The 16,338-nt window shown below is 39.5% G+C and overlaps 1 protein-coding gene across 5 annotated transcripts in view; it reads left to right on the forward strand.

Annotated features, from left to right (window-relative positions):
• Nucleotides 1–18: 18 nt before the first annotated feature.
• Nucleotides 19–16,338, forward strand: part of STRN3 (striatin 3) — a 66,823-nt gene continuing 50,503 nt past the window's right edge. For 3 of the 5 annotated variants that reach the window (XM_055795138.1, XM_055795153.1, XM_055795146.1), the window contains exon 1: nucleotides 20–544. In XM_055795138.1, the coding sequence (XP_055651113.1) occupies nucleotides 218–544 (327 nt within the window). In that variant the 5' untranslated portion in view covers nucleotides 20–217. Of the gene's footprint in view, nucleotides 545–16,338 lie in introns of all 5 variants that reach the window. The other 2 variants (XM_055795141.1, XM_055795158.1) reach the window with 2 other exon arrangements.

Consider the following 16,338-nt stretch of genomic DNA (forward strand, 5'->3'; position numbering starts at 1 on the left):
TCCCCGCCCGGCCGCGGGTGGGCGGGCCGACGGCTGTAATGGCGGCTGGCGGCGGCTCGGCGCTGCTCTGACACCCGGATACTGCTCGGCGCAGCACCCCCCTCCCCGCGCCCGGCCCGCCCCCCTCCTCCCCGCCCCAGCCAGCTCCGCTCGCCCCCTCCCTGGCCCCTGCTCCAGGCCCCCGCCGCGGGACGAGGAGGAGGGCTCCCCGCAGACAATGGACGAGCACCCTGGAGCCGGAGGAGGCGGTGGGATGGCGGCCGCCCCGAGACCGCAGCAGCCGCCGCCGCCGCAGGCGGGTGGGAACATGAACCTGCAGGCGGGTGGGGGCTGCGTGGGGGCCGGGGCCGGCGGAGGAGGAGGAGGGCAACAGCAGCCGCCCCAGGGCCCCGCGGCCCCGGCTGGTCAGGAGGCGGTGGGCCCCGCCGAGCTGTCCCGGCCCCAGCACTACACGATTCCAGGGATCCTGCACTACATCCAGCACGAGTGGGCCCGCTTCGAGATGGAGAGGGCGCACTGGGAGGTGGAGCGGGCCGAGCTCCAGGTACGGGGGCCGAGGGCGGGCTCCGTGCGGAGCGAGGCGCGGGCTGGGACAGGCTCCGGTGGGCTCGGGGCCCGGGCCGCGCTCGGGGTGCGGGAGCAGAGCTGCCCGGGCGAGCGGAGCCCGTTGGGCCCCTGGGGCCCAGCCGGTCGCTGTGGCTTGGGGCCGGTACCCCAGCGAGGTCCGGCGGGCGAAGCGGCGTCGCCGGTCGGCGGGGCCGGCAGAGGCGCAGCCCCTCGCGGCCTTAGCTGGGCTCCTTTCCCTGGGGCAGCCATTTTGGTTTTTAGCATGGCGCCCGCCTGGGCTCCTGGCTCCGGAGGCAGCCCCTGCTCCGCAGGCCGCTCGCCCGTACGCGCCTTGCGGGGCCCGTAGGACGGCTGGGGAAGGGCGGGCGGGCGCCGCCGCGGCGCGGGGCTGCTGGCCCTCCTCCCCGCCCGCCCGCGGCGGGGCGAGCTGCGCCTTGACAGCTGGGATCACCCCAGCACAATGACTCCGGGGCCTCCGGGCCGGCGGCCTCCGCAGCCCTGGGCGCGCGTTATGGGGAGCGAGGGCCTGCGGGGCCGGCGCCTCCTCGAAGCTCGGCGAGCGGTCGCTCTGGGGGCAGAAGAGGGGGCAGCGAAGGGGCAGGAGTGCCTGCCTCCCGAGCAGGGAGAGGACGGGAAAGGGTGTCCGGGCACATCTCAAGTAAAGGACTTGACCGGGCACGTTGGTCTGAGACAGGTCGTGTGTATGCTCTCTTTCCTTCTGTCTCAGTTCTCTGGAGATTTCCTAATGGAGGAACAACCGCTGAAGAATAGCGAGGAGTTGATGGGTCTGCGGCATGGTCGTTTTAGTATTTATAAAACTGTGAACTTGATCTCAGGAACCAAAACCGAACAACTCCCTGGTAGAAAGCGAGTGTTGGCATTCCAATATAGATCTCTTGCCAATGATGTTGCTTTCTATTAAAGGGCACTTCTACTAATTCTTATTGTACATAAAAATAAAACTGTGCATAGACTATTACAGGTTAATGTACAGGTTAAAAAATCTACTGAATGTGAGGTGTCCATGTAGAAGTCGTCATTCCTTCGTTGGACTGACAGGTAGACAATAACAGTTAAACAAACTTTGTTGCTTCCAAAGAATTTTTGGTGATTTTTATATTGAGTGAATATTTACTGTCTTGAAGCGGCATTCCATCAAATTGCACTGTAATTAGTTTTTAATAGCATGCTGCATCAGCAGCCAACATTTGCAAAGTATTTACTTTCAGATTTCAGAACCAAGAACTATACCTGAGCCTGGGCAATTCTTTCAGGACTTCTCAACTCTATAATAAGCATGTAATCAGCACTATTTTTGTTACAACTGTAATTATGAAGGAATTTTAGAAAACACCAAGGGAAGCAAGTGAAGAGGTTTCACTGCTTCCTTCACTTACTGCTGGTTTTACTATTTTAAGCCCTGTGGAACGGCTGCTTTTAAAATCAGTTTGTTGGACATTGGTGGGTGGTTTTAGCAGAGAACAACGGACTATTTCGCTGGGTTCCTCTAGTGTCTTAGTAATATAGCTCTCTGTAAATAAGTTGCTTAGCACCCTTCGCTAGCAAGCAAAAACCATCTTGAAATATTTCTTTTATGTATGGGCTTCTTACTTTAAAACAAAGTACTGCATTCTGTACTCTAACGTAAAGCTCAGTTTGGAGACTTTGAAAGCTCTGTCTGACTGAAAAAGCGCTGCTGTGAACTCATGTGGCCTCTAGACACTGTGATGTGTTCCTGCCAAGTCTGCTGCTTTTGTTTGTCATTGCTATTTGCCATCCATGGCCATACTGTTTCAGTTGCTTATTTCTGAAGGTACGATACAGATCTGACCCTGGCTATATATGTGTTGATTCACTTTACCTCATGTGTGCATCAGGTCATGAGACAGAGAAGGGATAGTCACTACACAGTACGTATGCACGAGGGTGGGGATTTTTATGACTTTGGAAGCCCAGGATAGAATGGAGGGAGGGCATTACCTTTGGATTTTAAATGTCAACCTGTATAGTAGTGAAGACTGATACAGGAGTGTGCTGAAAATATTTTTGGAAGAGATATGTTTACCAGGGCTGCATTTTTCTGTTGTTCTACAGCTTGAGTTGTAAATTCCCTGTACATTTTGAGACTAAAAAAGCCTTAGTAGTTTGGACCACAGACAACAGTTTTGTCCCTTGAACCTGCTGAGAGTGTTATTCATCTGTGATACTATGTACAAGTGTGAGCTTTTTGATGATTGAGGCCTCCTGGGTTGAAAGAAGAAAAAAAAAATTCCACAGCATGACAACAGCTGATTAATATGGAAGTATGAGAGTTGTATGATTTAGATGCAAGTCTTCTCATGCAGGTAATTTATTCCTTCTTTCAACATGACAGTAAACTCTCTAAACATTGTTTCTTGGTGCTGGCAATTACATGTTCTTTCTAAGTTAACTTGATAACTTTGCAAACGATGCTTTATAACAAGTATGTGGAAAACCAAATGCCTTAGCAATATATATGATTTTATTTACCTTCTGAATTTGACACTTATTCTTCGGAAGAATAAGATACTTCCTCGTCTGTAGTATGAAATTGATGGGACTCGTGAGTGATATCCCTCCCTCCCCCCCCTCCCCCCCCCCCCCCCCCCCCCTTTTTTTTTCCTGTATAGTTCAAGTGACTGGAAGAATTGCCCACCCCTGGTAAGAGTGTTCTTTGCTTATGGGGGTGTTGGTGCAGGGAGGGATGATCTACATTAACAGTTTATTCTTCCTCGGATCTTGTCATCAACTTCTTGTTCTATTGTTCTACCTGTTTATGGGACACATTTTTATAATTACAGTGCATGTTCATTTTCTTGGGGTTTGTACCACAACCATAATGACTGACAAAGCGTCTCAACCCTGTGGCTCTTAGAAGTCCTGTACTAGAGGACTTAAGTTCTCATTCCTATTGGACTGTAAATCTTAAATGTGGACTGTAAATCTTAAATGTTAATAATGTTACGTTACCTTTTCCAGCTGTTCAGGTGCATGGCTGGTCTGTTTGTGTGCATAAGTGATGCAGCATAACTATTTGCCAAACCTGTGTGCACAAATCAGTGTCAAGTACAGAAATGTAAAGTATCAGGAGTGCAGTACTTGAACCATAGTACACTTTTTCCCCTTTCACTTGTAATGCTGTCTAGCACAGTAGCTTTCTTAGCATTTACTCACTGCTGTGTTGAAAGGAAATGATACGGCCTTGCATACTGTGTCGATTGCTTGAAGTAATAGACTGGGTCTGTTCCCTAGTCTGTTAACTAAAAGAATCATTTTCACTGTAACAGTGTTCTGTGATTGTAACTGTAACTTTGATCTGTCAGTGTAATGACCTTGATGTTAGTAGCTGTTACACTGAGATAAGTTCAGTCGGTGTTTTTGAAGATGTTTGTGTGCTTTAGAGGAGTTATAGCAAGCCCATATTGTTGGATATTACATATTTGTTAGAAATAATTGTTTCCTTTAGGAGGTAAGTGGCTCTGCAGTCTCCTAAAAGAAAAAAAAATGTATAGGAAAACACTGTGGAGGTGCACTACAGAAACTCTTAGAGAAGGAAGATAAAGTTGAAAAGAGTGTCATAGGAAGACTTGCAACTTTTGAGGGGAAATCAAGAATTCCACTTTCTTATGGGGCTTGCAGGCTGATAATGCTTGGCTAGTACAAAGGTCTCAGTTGTGCAGTTTTCTCGCGTTTCCTCAACTAGGTGAAAATGAGATTGACTACTCTGTCTTATGCTTGAAAGTCACACAAGAATGTGTTGAGAGATAATTAACGGAAGACACTATTTCCAGATGTTTTGACGAATAGGAAGAATAATTAAGAAATGTAAGTACTCAGAAAAAAGTATATACAATTCCAGTATAAACAGTATGCATCCTTTTAACTCAGATGTGCATAAAGATTAATATGGCAGTTAATAAATTTTCTATCATATAAAGACAGCTTTAGTGACGTACAACTGAAGTTCCTAGTTTAATTTTACAAATGCTCTTTTCTCAACTATTCACTGACATTGTGGGAGCATTTTGTATTTTTTACATAAGTGTTTAAAAAAAAAAAAACCCAACGAAACAACCTACTGATTTCCAATGGTACTTGTATGCTTCTCTTTCCTCCACCCTTTCTCCTGGGGTGTGGAGAACAGCTATTAAAGGAATTTTATGAACTTTGGGAACCTCATCAATATTGCAGTTATATTCCAATAGGTGGTTCTTTAAAAAATCAACAAACAAAACCAAACAACAAAAGGTGCATCTTCATGGGAATAGTTCAGATTCGAGGTGATTATCTAAATTAGGTACTTTACATGTAATTGTAAGTACGTAAATGGCTTAATGTCATGAAGTAGATGAGAAGATGTTCAGAGTGTAGATAGTGTGCAGTGTTCCACCTTTCTCAGAGCTTCTGTGTTTACAAAGTGTAGCAAGAATCAATTGCTGAAGTATTTGATTTGTTTTAATGTGTTGCAGATTTGAAGGGGGGATAATGCTGGGAATGTTCCCTTAAAATTGGAGGAACAATTAATACTGATAGTATAGATTTTGCCTTGCTTTTGGTAAGCAAATAATTTTGATGATTTGAAGTGGAAGAGGTTAGTTATGGTTAATGGTCATTAGTTAAGGAAAGAATCGGTGCGTCTCAGTCAGCAGCTAGGAAGCATGAAGTAAAATATATAAAAAAACCCACCACCCTGACTTTTCAGGAATTAGTGAAATTTTTTGCAGGGGTCTATTGTAGATACTAAAATGCTCTTGGGTCAAAAAGTGTTTGGATGAGTTTGTGGAAGAAAAGTCCCTGGGGGTGTCTAAATTAAAACACTATTTCTGGCTCAGGATACTTTTGCTTTACAAGTTTTTGGAGATCTGGAATATTTTCTGAGGTTTATTCTGGTTTTGTGCTGCTCCTGTGGAGCTACCTGTTTGCCCATAGTTCAAGTGGCATACTGGCGTTGGTAGTCTATTGGTCTGACCAGACATAGCCAGTCTTAGTCTTATGACCAATGAGGCAGCTTTGAAATGCTTTGGTTTGATTGTTTGAAAATACACATAGTGCTGGTTTGGTACTGTTTTGCTTAAATAACAACCCTGATTGATGTCAGGGGCATTAACTGTGATGGAACATGCAAAGGTTACAGTCAGAAAATGCAGATGCTGCAACTGTGAAATGCACAGTGTATTTTAACCATGTGCATTGTTTATTGATTGTATTCTAGATCACTGAAGTTAGAAAATATGTATAATTGATAAATGGCTATTTCATTGGGTCTTAGAGATGTATTTCAGTATTAATTATGAAATTAAGCATCACTAACTACAAAAGCAGACCTTAAAAAAACCCACAAAAATGACAGAGGATACTTAACCGGCACTGACCAAAACCAAAATGAAGCAGGTTGTAAAAAGTTGATCAACTTTCTTATTTGCAATACTTGTAAATGCCATGAGGTGTGTGGGTAATACACGCACCTGAAATGGCTAACTTCAGTTCGTGCAAGCTGTTAAGGTGCTTGCTGTAGCAGGGGTGCAGAAGTAACTGTCTGTACAAGTGAATAATGTTTATTTACATTATAAAGTATTTGCATATTTAATACCTTTGTTTTATAATGAAACTTTTTTCCAGTACAAAACGGCAAATGTCTAACAGTAAAACCCAGAAACTTCTGTTCATTAATAATTTTTCTAAGCTAATGGTGAAAACAGCTACATATTTTGTAGAGTTAAGTGCCTTTTGAAATTTAAAGCACTGAATTGAGAGTTCTGTGTATTTTGGGTAGAGGGCAATTAGACATAATCAAGGGTTTCCCTACTGTGGCTTTCTGTAAGCTGTTTAGTCAACTGCATTAGAGGCAGATAGCCTCTGGTAGAACTTCAGGTGCCTGTTTACTGAAGGCTGAAAGTGTTGTCCTGTGTGTGTATATGTGAATCCTGCCTTCCTCATAGGCTTCTTGGCAGCAGTTCCAAACTGAAAATGTGCAGAGCTATTGTTGTTTTGGTTTGTTTTCGGGTTTTTTTTGTGGATTATTCATCCACAGAGAAGACCTGACTGTAAATTAAAAGGCAAGTGCTATATATCAGACCTTACACTAAAAGACAGGCAGTTCTCCTTACATGAACTAAGGAGATTTCTCAATGTAGTTAAAGGTAAATAGGAATAAGATTTTCTGCTGCAAAAAGAGGGTAGGTACTTTGTTAATATTTAACTTCTTTCACTATAAAATTGAGATACTGTTTGTGGCTCTAAAGGATTAGAGTGTTCATCATAAAAAGTCCCAGTGTGTTTGCTTTTCTGTTTATGCCTTGTTCTGCCAGTTTTCTTTTTTAAACGGTTGATTCAGATCTTTAACATTTCTGTATAATTTCCTTGCAGTACACACCTCAGAGAGGCAAAAGACAGTGAAAGAATGCAGGACACAGAGGCACATAAAGATCCATGTAGAAATCAAATAGGAAATAGCTGAATAGCTATGAGGTTTACGTATAGGAAGATGTTGATCAGCATAGTAGTTAAGTAATCAGTCCTGGAATATTGTTCCTAAATAACTCCCTGCTGTCAACACTTGGCGCAAAAGTGTTTTTACTGTGTAATAACTGCCTTTTCATAAATAATTATTTGGAATAAAGTCACTCTTACTTAAATGCAATGCACAGAACTGTTACTTGATAACAGCTACTCTGGTGAGGTTTTCTTTTAGGCACAGCCTAAAAGTATGTTATGTAACACTTCTTGATGAAAATTACCTTTTTTTTTTAAAAAAAAACCCACTGTGACATGTATTTTATGTCTTAGTTTCATTGCTATCACATGTATGTGCATTTAATGGCTCTTTAAGAAAACTCGCTTTGAGGGATTTTTGGTGGGTGCAGTATCTGGTGGTATAATAATTTATTTCCTACTGGAAATCGGTTTTGAGATAGTGGTGAATGTTCTTCATCTTTTTGTCATTTAAGAACTTTGGTGAAAGTGATAATGATTTCCTTTTTTCCTAATTGATGAAGAGCTGGCTAGGGAAGTTGGATCCTCCACTGATTTAGTGAATCTTCAGGACAAAGAATGACCTGCAAGAGCTTTGTTTGCATATCTGATGGTTATTTTTTGTCACTCACACTGTTCTTGAAATATTCGGAGCAATGGCTCAGCAGGATACTAAGTTTAATGATATCTTCTGCCTTCATTTGTGCAACTCCAACAGGTATTAAGAGCTAATTATGAAGTTGTCTGTTCTTCAGGATCAGTCCTGAGCCGACAGCATGAATTCAAGTAGTGTGTAGTTTTTTCTGCCTCTAGGATTTTTATAAAAATGGCTAAATAGAGGTAACTTGCTGTTAGCCATTAGGAGTAAAAGCAAATTTTTCTGGGTTCACAGTAAATTCCAAACAATGTAACTGGAAGATGGAGTGCATTCTTAGCCTTTTTGAAGGTACTCTATATGTTTATATATATATTTGTATTGAAAAATCCTGCGTCTTGGCCACAGCCTTCTGAAAAACTGTGCTTCTGTGGATGCTGATTGAAATTATCCTGAAACAGGGAACGAACTTAAGAAATTTCAGATGCCTGAAGTTCTGATTATCTTTTTTTTTTTTTTCCTCCTCCTTAAATACATTGTTTGGTGTATTTTCTTCCGTTTGCTCACCTTGGATTCTCTTTACCCAAAATATGGTCACTCAAACCACTGCTACCAAATTTGAGGTTGGTTCTATAATACTCCTTCTAGAAAAAAATATCTAAAAAACCCTCACAACCCATTGCTCTATATTAGTGACCACTGTAAGAAGCTGGAGAATGCTTGATTCTAGGATTTAACTTGAAACTGTGGTTTGTTTCTGTGTAAAATAATTTTCATCTCAAAATACATTTTTCAAGGTGAATACTATGGTCTGCTTGATACGAAGCTTACCAGCAGACAGCTTCAGTACATTTGCTTGTATTTTAGGTATCACAGTATGTCAAAGTAGGGAATAAGTATAAAGTTTAACTCTTTAAAACACTTGGCAATTCAAGAGTTATGAAACTAAAATTGTTTGAGGATAAGGTGCTTTAACTTCTGGGCCCCAGGGTGCAGAAGCAGAATCCTGGGATACGCCTTGAGACACTGGGAAAGAAAAAGATCCTATTCTGACAAACAGAACTCTCAGAAGTATTCAAGGAGAACATGTAAACACCTTTACAAGTTTTATGAGGCATATTCTGTTTTATAGCTTTAGCAAGATTTGTGCAGTTGAATTGGTAGAAGGCAGGACTACTGGTTGTGTTAATTCTGATAGAGTGGTATAAGTTAAGAGAGTGCTGGCACTGTTCTGTGCCAGGAGGCTAGATTAACATTTAGGAGGTGCAAAATACCCATTCCTTATCAATTTTCTGTGATGCTTCCCTTAAAACACTTAATTACACACTTGTATTTTAACTGTCTTACTCTCTTGTTTTTTCTTTTATTTCCGTCAACTTGATTGTATTTGATTTTGTTACTGTCAACATTGTCACTACCTTAATGATGCGAAGCTCATTTAGCGCTGTAATACTGTATTTTTTTATGTGTATATAGATGTCGTCTTATATTCTCGTTGTAACACTAGTAGTTTCTACTTTCCTTCTGTCTGTTCCTTGGGGATATGTGTTACTGACCTGCAGCTGATGAACATTGACATGAGTGTTCATCACTAGAACAGTCTAGGTCAGTTCAGGTCACTGTGTTAGCAGTGTGCTGCAGGTTATACTTTCCCCTTCTGTATTCCTAAATAATAAATAATGTTGCCGGTTCTGGAAAGGAAATGTATGTTCTTGAGGATATTTGCCATGCTGCGATTTTTCCTTCCCTTTCCACTATAGTGATTGTAAGGACCTGCCACACTACAAAGTGTTCAGCTTCACTCTGGCATGTGTGCTCTTGTACTACAACCACTAGTAATAATAAAGAGCCTAGTTCTATTTAGTATTGTGTCTAACAAAACTCTGTGGCACTTGATTATTAGCTGTATATAACAACAATATAACTACATCTTAATGGAGTAATGCACTACTATAGTGATGCTGATGGTGTATGATTAGTCTTACTGGTTGTAGTGGTGACTTTCTTGGAAAGAAAACTTTTTGCTAGCTTAGATGTGTTCCAAAAAATGCCCAACAGTTTAAAAGACTGTATATGAATATTTTTAGTTGGAAATGGGGCCAAGGTGTGAAACTTATTCTTGGTTTTAAAAGATGCTACTTGCAAGGTTCATGCATTGAGGAGAAATGTAGAAAATATAGATGGCAGTGGCAGAAAGCGAAACTGCATCAGTGGGTGACTGTGTGCTGAAATAAATACGCTGGGTTGCTTTCTTCCAGGGCTGCTGTGAGTTTCCTGCTAAAAGAAATTTGTAAAACCCCTGATGATGTCTGGCTTTCTAAGTGGGAGTTATAAATTGGGAAGTGATTTTTGTCTTGTGATCTGTGCAGTACTGGCAAGGTCAACATTGCAATATAATGTCCCATTCTTCAGTAGTAATTTTGAAAAGAATGCTGAAAATTCAACATAAAAATTTGAGGGCTGGAAATAACAGCCTCTCTTGAAGAGAGAGCCATTGAATTCAGTCCTGTTGGCTAATCAAAAATAAGTTTGAGCGGCAGCCTCATTAGGTGCCTCCCTGGGTTTTAGACATATTCAGACGCTTTCTGATTTAAAGTAAAAAATTGTTTACAGGGGTACGACACAGCAGACGGAAACTTCACCTTAAAAAAGGAAAATTATCCTAAGGAAGGGGTATAAATCATGTGACAGATACATGTGTTAAGTTGGGTAGCTGCTGCTTTTTTTTTTTTTGGTAGAACAGCCAAAGAAATAATCAGGCAACAAGTGTAAAATACTGAAATAATTTCTGTACAATTAAAAGTTACAAATCCTTTCTACATGAAGGCACAGAAGAAATATGAATGGATTCAAAATAAGCCATCTATTACTCTGTAGTCTAATTTTCTGCTATTAAGTTTATAAGTTCTTTGTATGCTTTTTTGTAAGGCATCATAATTAAATGAAAAACTGGACCCTTGGAATAAGCTACTGGGGGAACTAGGGGATTTCTTTTTCTCTCTTGTTGGTTTGGTTTTTCAGGGTATTTTTATTCTATTTAAATCTCAAGTCATATTTGAATCAGTCCAAAGGTAACTGAATTAAGTATCTATTCTGTCTAAATTTCAAACTACTTTAATTGATCTTCTTGACTTTTAAATCAATTTTACTTGCATCATTGTTAGTTTGAAAACATACTTTCCTAGGTTCTCCCACTCCAGTTATCCTGTTAGAGAACCTAGAGGACTATTGTTTTCCTCTTGGAAGATAGATAGTTTATAAATGTGTTATAAAAGCTGAATCTCCAGCACCTTGACTTTGGAGTCATGCATTAATCTCTTCAAGTGTATGATTGAAAATAAAAAGTGTTATATATTGCCTGCTTTGGATAGAAAAAGCATATTCTCCAAATCAAATTCCAGTAAAATGTATGTGTGTTTATAAGTACATACAGCCACACAAATGCATAGTTTGCTTATTTTCAGTATCACTTCTTTGGCTTTGTGTGTTCTAATCTAATTATGAAGAAGACTGCAGTGGTAAGCAGGAATTTGATTATGAGAGTACTGTAGATTAATCTTGCATATTCACAGGATTGAATGGCTGTCTTAAATGGAAAGGAAGCCAGTGCTATCTGTACTGTCATAGGTGAAATGTACTCAACATAGCTAGTTTCTGCTAGGAAAGGCAATGACTTTTTTCATTTATTAGCTAAAATAGAGACCTTATCAGATTACCAATAGTCTGTATCAAAGTACAGTAGTTTAGTAGTTGGTGGGCTGTTTAATATGCCTGTCAGGCTATAAACTGTTCTTGAAGAATTAAAATCAGAAGAAAACATACAGGAACCCTTGCAGTGTAAATTCTAAGACTCCTGATTGCAAAATAATCCTGATCTTTCTTTAAGGTCTCTTACCATTGCTTTGGTTGCACTGCATTTCAGTCTGTGTTTTGCAATCCGTTTGTGCTGTAAATTAGAACCATTACATAGTATTGTGTATGAATTGCAGACCTGTCTATAGCAGCTTATATCTGTGTTTCAGTAGCACACAGAGAAGATACAAACATGTTCAGCAGTTTGTGCTTTGTTGAATCTTTGATTATTTTGGTATGGGTAAATATATATCGAGAGTTTTGGGTCTGGGCAGAAAAGTGCTTCAGAGACTTCAAAGTAGAGTGCAGATTTTTTAGGAATTATTTTAGCATTACTTTAGAATATTATTTAATGAATAAACTGACATTTATGATGACGCTAAATGTCTTCAAAGTACTTGCTGTACTGTGGTGTCGTAGCTGCGATGGTCAAGAGTATTTCTCAAGTGGTTAAAACAATCTAATCTGTGGTTACGGTGTATTTTGCTGTTGCTTATCAAAGCTGGTGATTGGACTCTGACTTGTCCGCAAGCTTGTCTGTGTCTGCTTTCATAAGTTTGCCCAAAGAGAAGACACTGCTCACAAGCTTTGCTTCCCTTAAGCATTTCGTACTGGAATAATACACAAAATGTTCCAAAATAGAAAGTTTACATAGGAAATACTGTATAAAGTCTTTGTTAATTGGGGGAGGGAACACTTCCAGTTGATAGCTGATATTTTTGGCAAGAGTTCAGATTTTGATGCTGGTGTTGCAATTGTGTTGTGGATTTTTTCCAGCACAGACCTTTAGAAAATACCATGACTGACTTTTATTTTAAAAATGCAAAACTTCAATGATATCTTACCAAATGGTAGTCTAATAAAAATGTATTTTAATCTGTGGAAAAATCCCTAATTTTTGGCTGCTGTATGTGGCAAAGAAAGAAGGTAGCATTGATCCTGGAAAAATACAGGACATTTATTTTGTCCTCTGTTTATTCCCAATATTTTGCAATAGGTACCTGACTTTATAAAAACTGTTGAGACAGTGAAAGTACTAGGTGCATGAAAGACACGATGCTCTCAAGCTCCGATGTGTTAAATGACGAAGAAATTTGGCAGGGTTTGGTTTTGGGTTTTTTGTTTGGGTTTTTTTTTTTCTGGGGGGGTGGGTGGGTGTGGTGTATACTCTTGCTTCATTTGGTAATGCGTGTGAGAGGCTTTTGGCAGCAGTCTGTTTTGGACACTAACATGATCTACCTTTGTGCTATTGTGAATATCGTGGCAGAGACCTGCTAGATAGTTTCATAAAGAAACACTGAAGGTGAATGTAGGATGTGTTTTGTGTTACATTTTGGCGTTGACCAAACTATGTATTGGCAGACTAAACTGCCTAACTAGTTCTCACAGTTTTCTGTAGTCCCATTGAAAGTGACTGTGTGTTGATATGTAAAACTATTTAACATTCTCCATTAATTTTTTTCTGTAAAAGTCATGTGAACACTAATATTCTTATTTATTGGAAAATAAAGTCCCATAGCAAGTCAATGAAGAGAACAGATGTAGGATTCCTAGTTTCATTTTTACATGACTTGATGTTCAGGAAGTACATACTTTCTTGAAGGATACTTATGTTTTGAAACAGTTCTGATTGTAAAGAGATCTTAGTTTAATTTACATTTATTTGCAGAGCTTTCTTACGTTATTATTAGAAGCAAAACTGCCTTGGAGTCTTGGGAGCTTGTGTCCAAACATGTTTCATAGATTATTCAACCTGCTAAAGGAATGCAGTTGAGGTACACTATCCAGACTCCTCAAAGAACAGTGTTTGTAAGTAGTAAGAAATAACTTTTGCTGCTTATGTTTTACTTGGCTACTTAATTGTCTTGAGTTATGGCATTCAATTTGATGTTTGAATGGAAAGGTTGTAATATCTCAGTAGAATTATATTGATATTGGTGAAGATAGAATAACTTGGAGGTAAAAATGAGTGAGTGTTTTTTGAGGTCAAAATGAGCATTTGTGTCTGGTTAGGTAATCTAGTACCTGCAAGCATTCCTGTTAACTGTCAGTTGATTCAAGAAATTATTACAGCTCTTGAACAGCTTTCAGCTAAAATTTGTTGGATCTTGGGTCTGCTTAGATGCTGATGTTCTTGATGATTTGCAAAGGAAAATTAAAATTTGCTAGTGGACGAGTCTTTAATGATGCTAAAATAAAATGCCTACAGAAATTGAGGTGTGTTGGGAGGAGAGCTGGCATACAGAGACAGGGGCTAATATTCTAACACTGTGGCATGGAGCACTGTAGTAGTTCTCTTGCAGTATCTTGATGATAATGACCAGATTAACTTCACTTTTCCTGAAGTTAATTTTTTCTATGTCTAATTCAGTGTTACAGAATAGAATCTTCTCCCAGGAAGAACAGTTCTTTTAAAAATTCCTAGGCAGCAACTTACTTTTCTTAAGGATTGCCTCTGGGACTAAAATGGAAAAGAAAAACTTATTATAAATTAAACTGTGCTCAGTATTTTGTAAGTTTTTAACTGGAACAAAATTTTGGAAGTCTGTTGTTGCATGAAGAACACTTGAGAACAAGAGCAGTCAATATGGTAAACTTCCAAGGCACTTATATTTGTTATTCCAAAAAAATAGTCTTTGACAGGAATGTTTGTTGTAAGAGAGTTTGAATCCATAGGTTTTAGTGGCCTCTAACTTTTTTGGGGCCTGATAGTCTCAAGTGACTACACACACACCCCCGCTGCTAGTGTCTGTGTGCTGGATAGGCATCTATTGACAGTTGATTTACTTAGTTCCCAGACCATGAAATTTAGACTGTGTTAGTCTCTAAAAACACATCCACAAGTTAATCTGAGTTTTGTGACTCCAGTATTCATAAATACTGTGTTGGTTAGGAGAGTGGCTATTAAAATCCTAGCACAAGAAAAAATGATTCCATGGAAAATTTCTAGTAAGGAATAGTGACAGAATGAAGGCAATCTCATACTGAGTTTAAGTTGTGGCTTAGAAGTTTGACCTTAGCGCAGAGGGCAAATTTGAAGGCTGGATTTTCTGTAAATTGTTCAAGGAAGCTGATGAAACTTGACAGTATTTGGCCCTGTAGTGAAAAGAAGCAAACTGAATGACTGGGGGTGATACGGTGGTAGTGGTAAAGAGGAAGGACAGCTTCAGGGAAGGAGGGAGTTCTGGAAGCATGGTCTTCGCCATACGCATTGCAGGGCCGAAGGGGACTTAGAGATGAGTAAGTTCTCTTGTATCTGTCAGTTGTGTCACTAACCTGCCAAATTTCTCTTTAGAGCTAGCTGAGTTTTCTGTCTACCACTCTTGTGGGACAGTTGCTCAAGTATGTCAGTTTCCTAGTGCTTAAGTATTGCTTTTGAAAAGCAATCAGAAAGTGATCAGATGAGTCTTTAGAAAAAGTACTGGTTGAGGAGTAAGGAATGATTATCGGTGCAAATGGAAAAGATCCATAAAAAAGGGAACCTTCAGGAGACATCTTAATACCATTGCTACTTTGCATGCAGTAGTTACTGACCTGATATTTAACTGAGTGTTCATAAGGTTGTGCAGAAAATGATCTTCATTTGCAAATGTTGCTCAAATATACACTTGTATTAACTAGCCGTTGAAATTTTTTTTTTTCTGGACCTTAAACCTGGGCTTATGGTATGAAATAAAGGTTTTCTGTTAACATGTGAGAGGTAATGTTTCTCATTTGAAGTCTTTCAATTACTGTTCATTTTACAGGATATTTAAAAGTGGTATATCTTTGAAACATGTATGATCTTGATAAGACCAGTGACATCTCACTGCACAGCTTACTGGAGAGAATTGTGCCCGAGACTTTAATTTGCAAAATAAAGATTGATTTTTATTTTTTTATATAAATTTATTTAAAATAGTCAAGGTATCTTCTTTCAGTCCTCAGTTGACAGTATAAGATTAATTGTAATAAATGTATAGACATAATCAAGTCCGTAAGGATACACTAAAACTCTTTGAAGTGCTTAACGCTTACACGTGTGATGTTTAGGTGTTCTGAATGAGATGGTTTTAAACTGTGTCGAAAACTGAAAGTGAAGGCTTCTCTTCTGTTCAGCTTTCCTTTTGTGAATGGGAACTAGACCATCAGTAGCTACACAGTTGTGTCCATTGTTTATTATGACTCTTACTGTTACGAGTCAAATCTTTCACCTCCATAGTATTTTTTAGTTTTTGAAAACAGTGTTCTCCTTCATCTTTGGCACAATAAACTTTTAAAAATAAAGATGAAGTTAGTTTTTATGTGTGACAATAATTTTGTGATTAAAACAAAATATTTACAAAAATATTTTACTATTGTTTTGAGCTTTGTGGCATACCCTAGTAGGATAAGCATACACTTGTGTGCGCACTGGGTATGTATATTCAAGCTGCTTCAGTGTGTTGCAGTTCTTTCAAAAATACTGAAGGCCTTTCCTTCCTTCCTTCCAGAAGTCTGAATAGACTTTAGAAAAAGAAAACACAGGCATTGCATTGCAGCTGGCATTGCTTTACATATAGTTGAATTTTTTAAAAATAACACTTCTAGAGTCTGAGAGTTAACAATGTTTACAACTGGAAAGAAAGTATACTCACTGATTGCATTCCTTCCTGTATTGGTAAATCCATTAGAATTTGATTGTTTGAATGGAACACTAACACTTCCCTGTACAAACAGTGTAATGCAAGTCCTTTAATCTGTCTTACCTCCTTTACTCTTCAGGTTTCATGCCTTTTTTTCTTTTGATATGTTTTGCCAGGTTTGAGATGTTTGAATATTTCAAACACTGCATATTGGGATTTATTAATTAA

Source organism: Falco peregrinus, chromosome 1 (assembly GCF_023634155.1).
Source record: "Falco peregrinus isolate bFalPer1 chromosome 1, bFalPer1.pri, whole genome shotgun sequence".
Taxonomy (NCBI): Eukaryota; Metazoa; Chordata; class Aves; order Falconiformes; family Falconidae; genus Falco; species Falco peregrinus.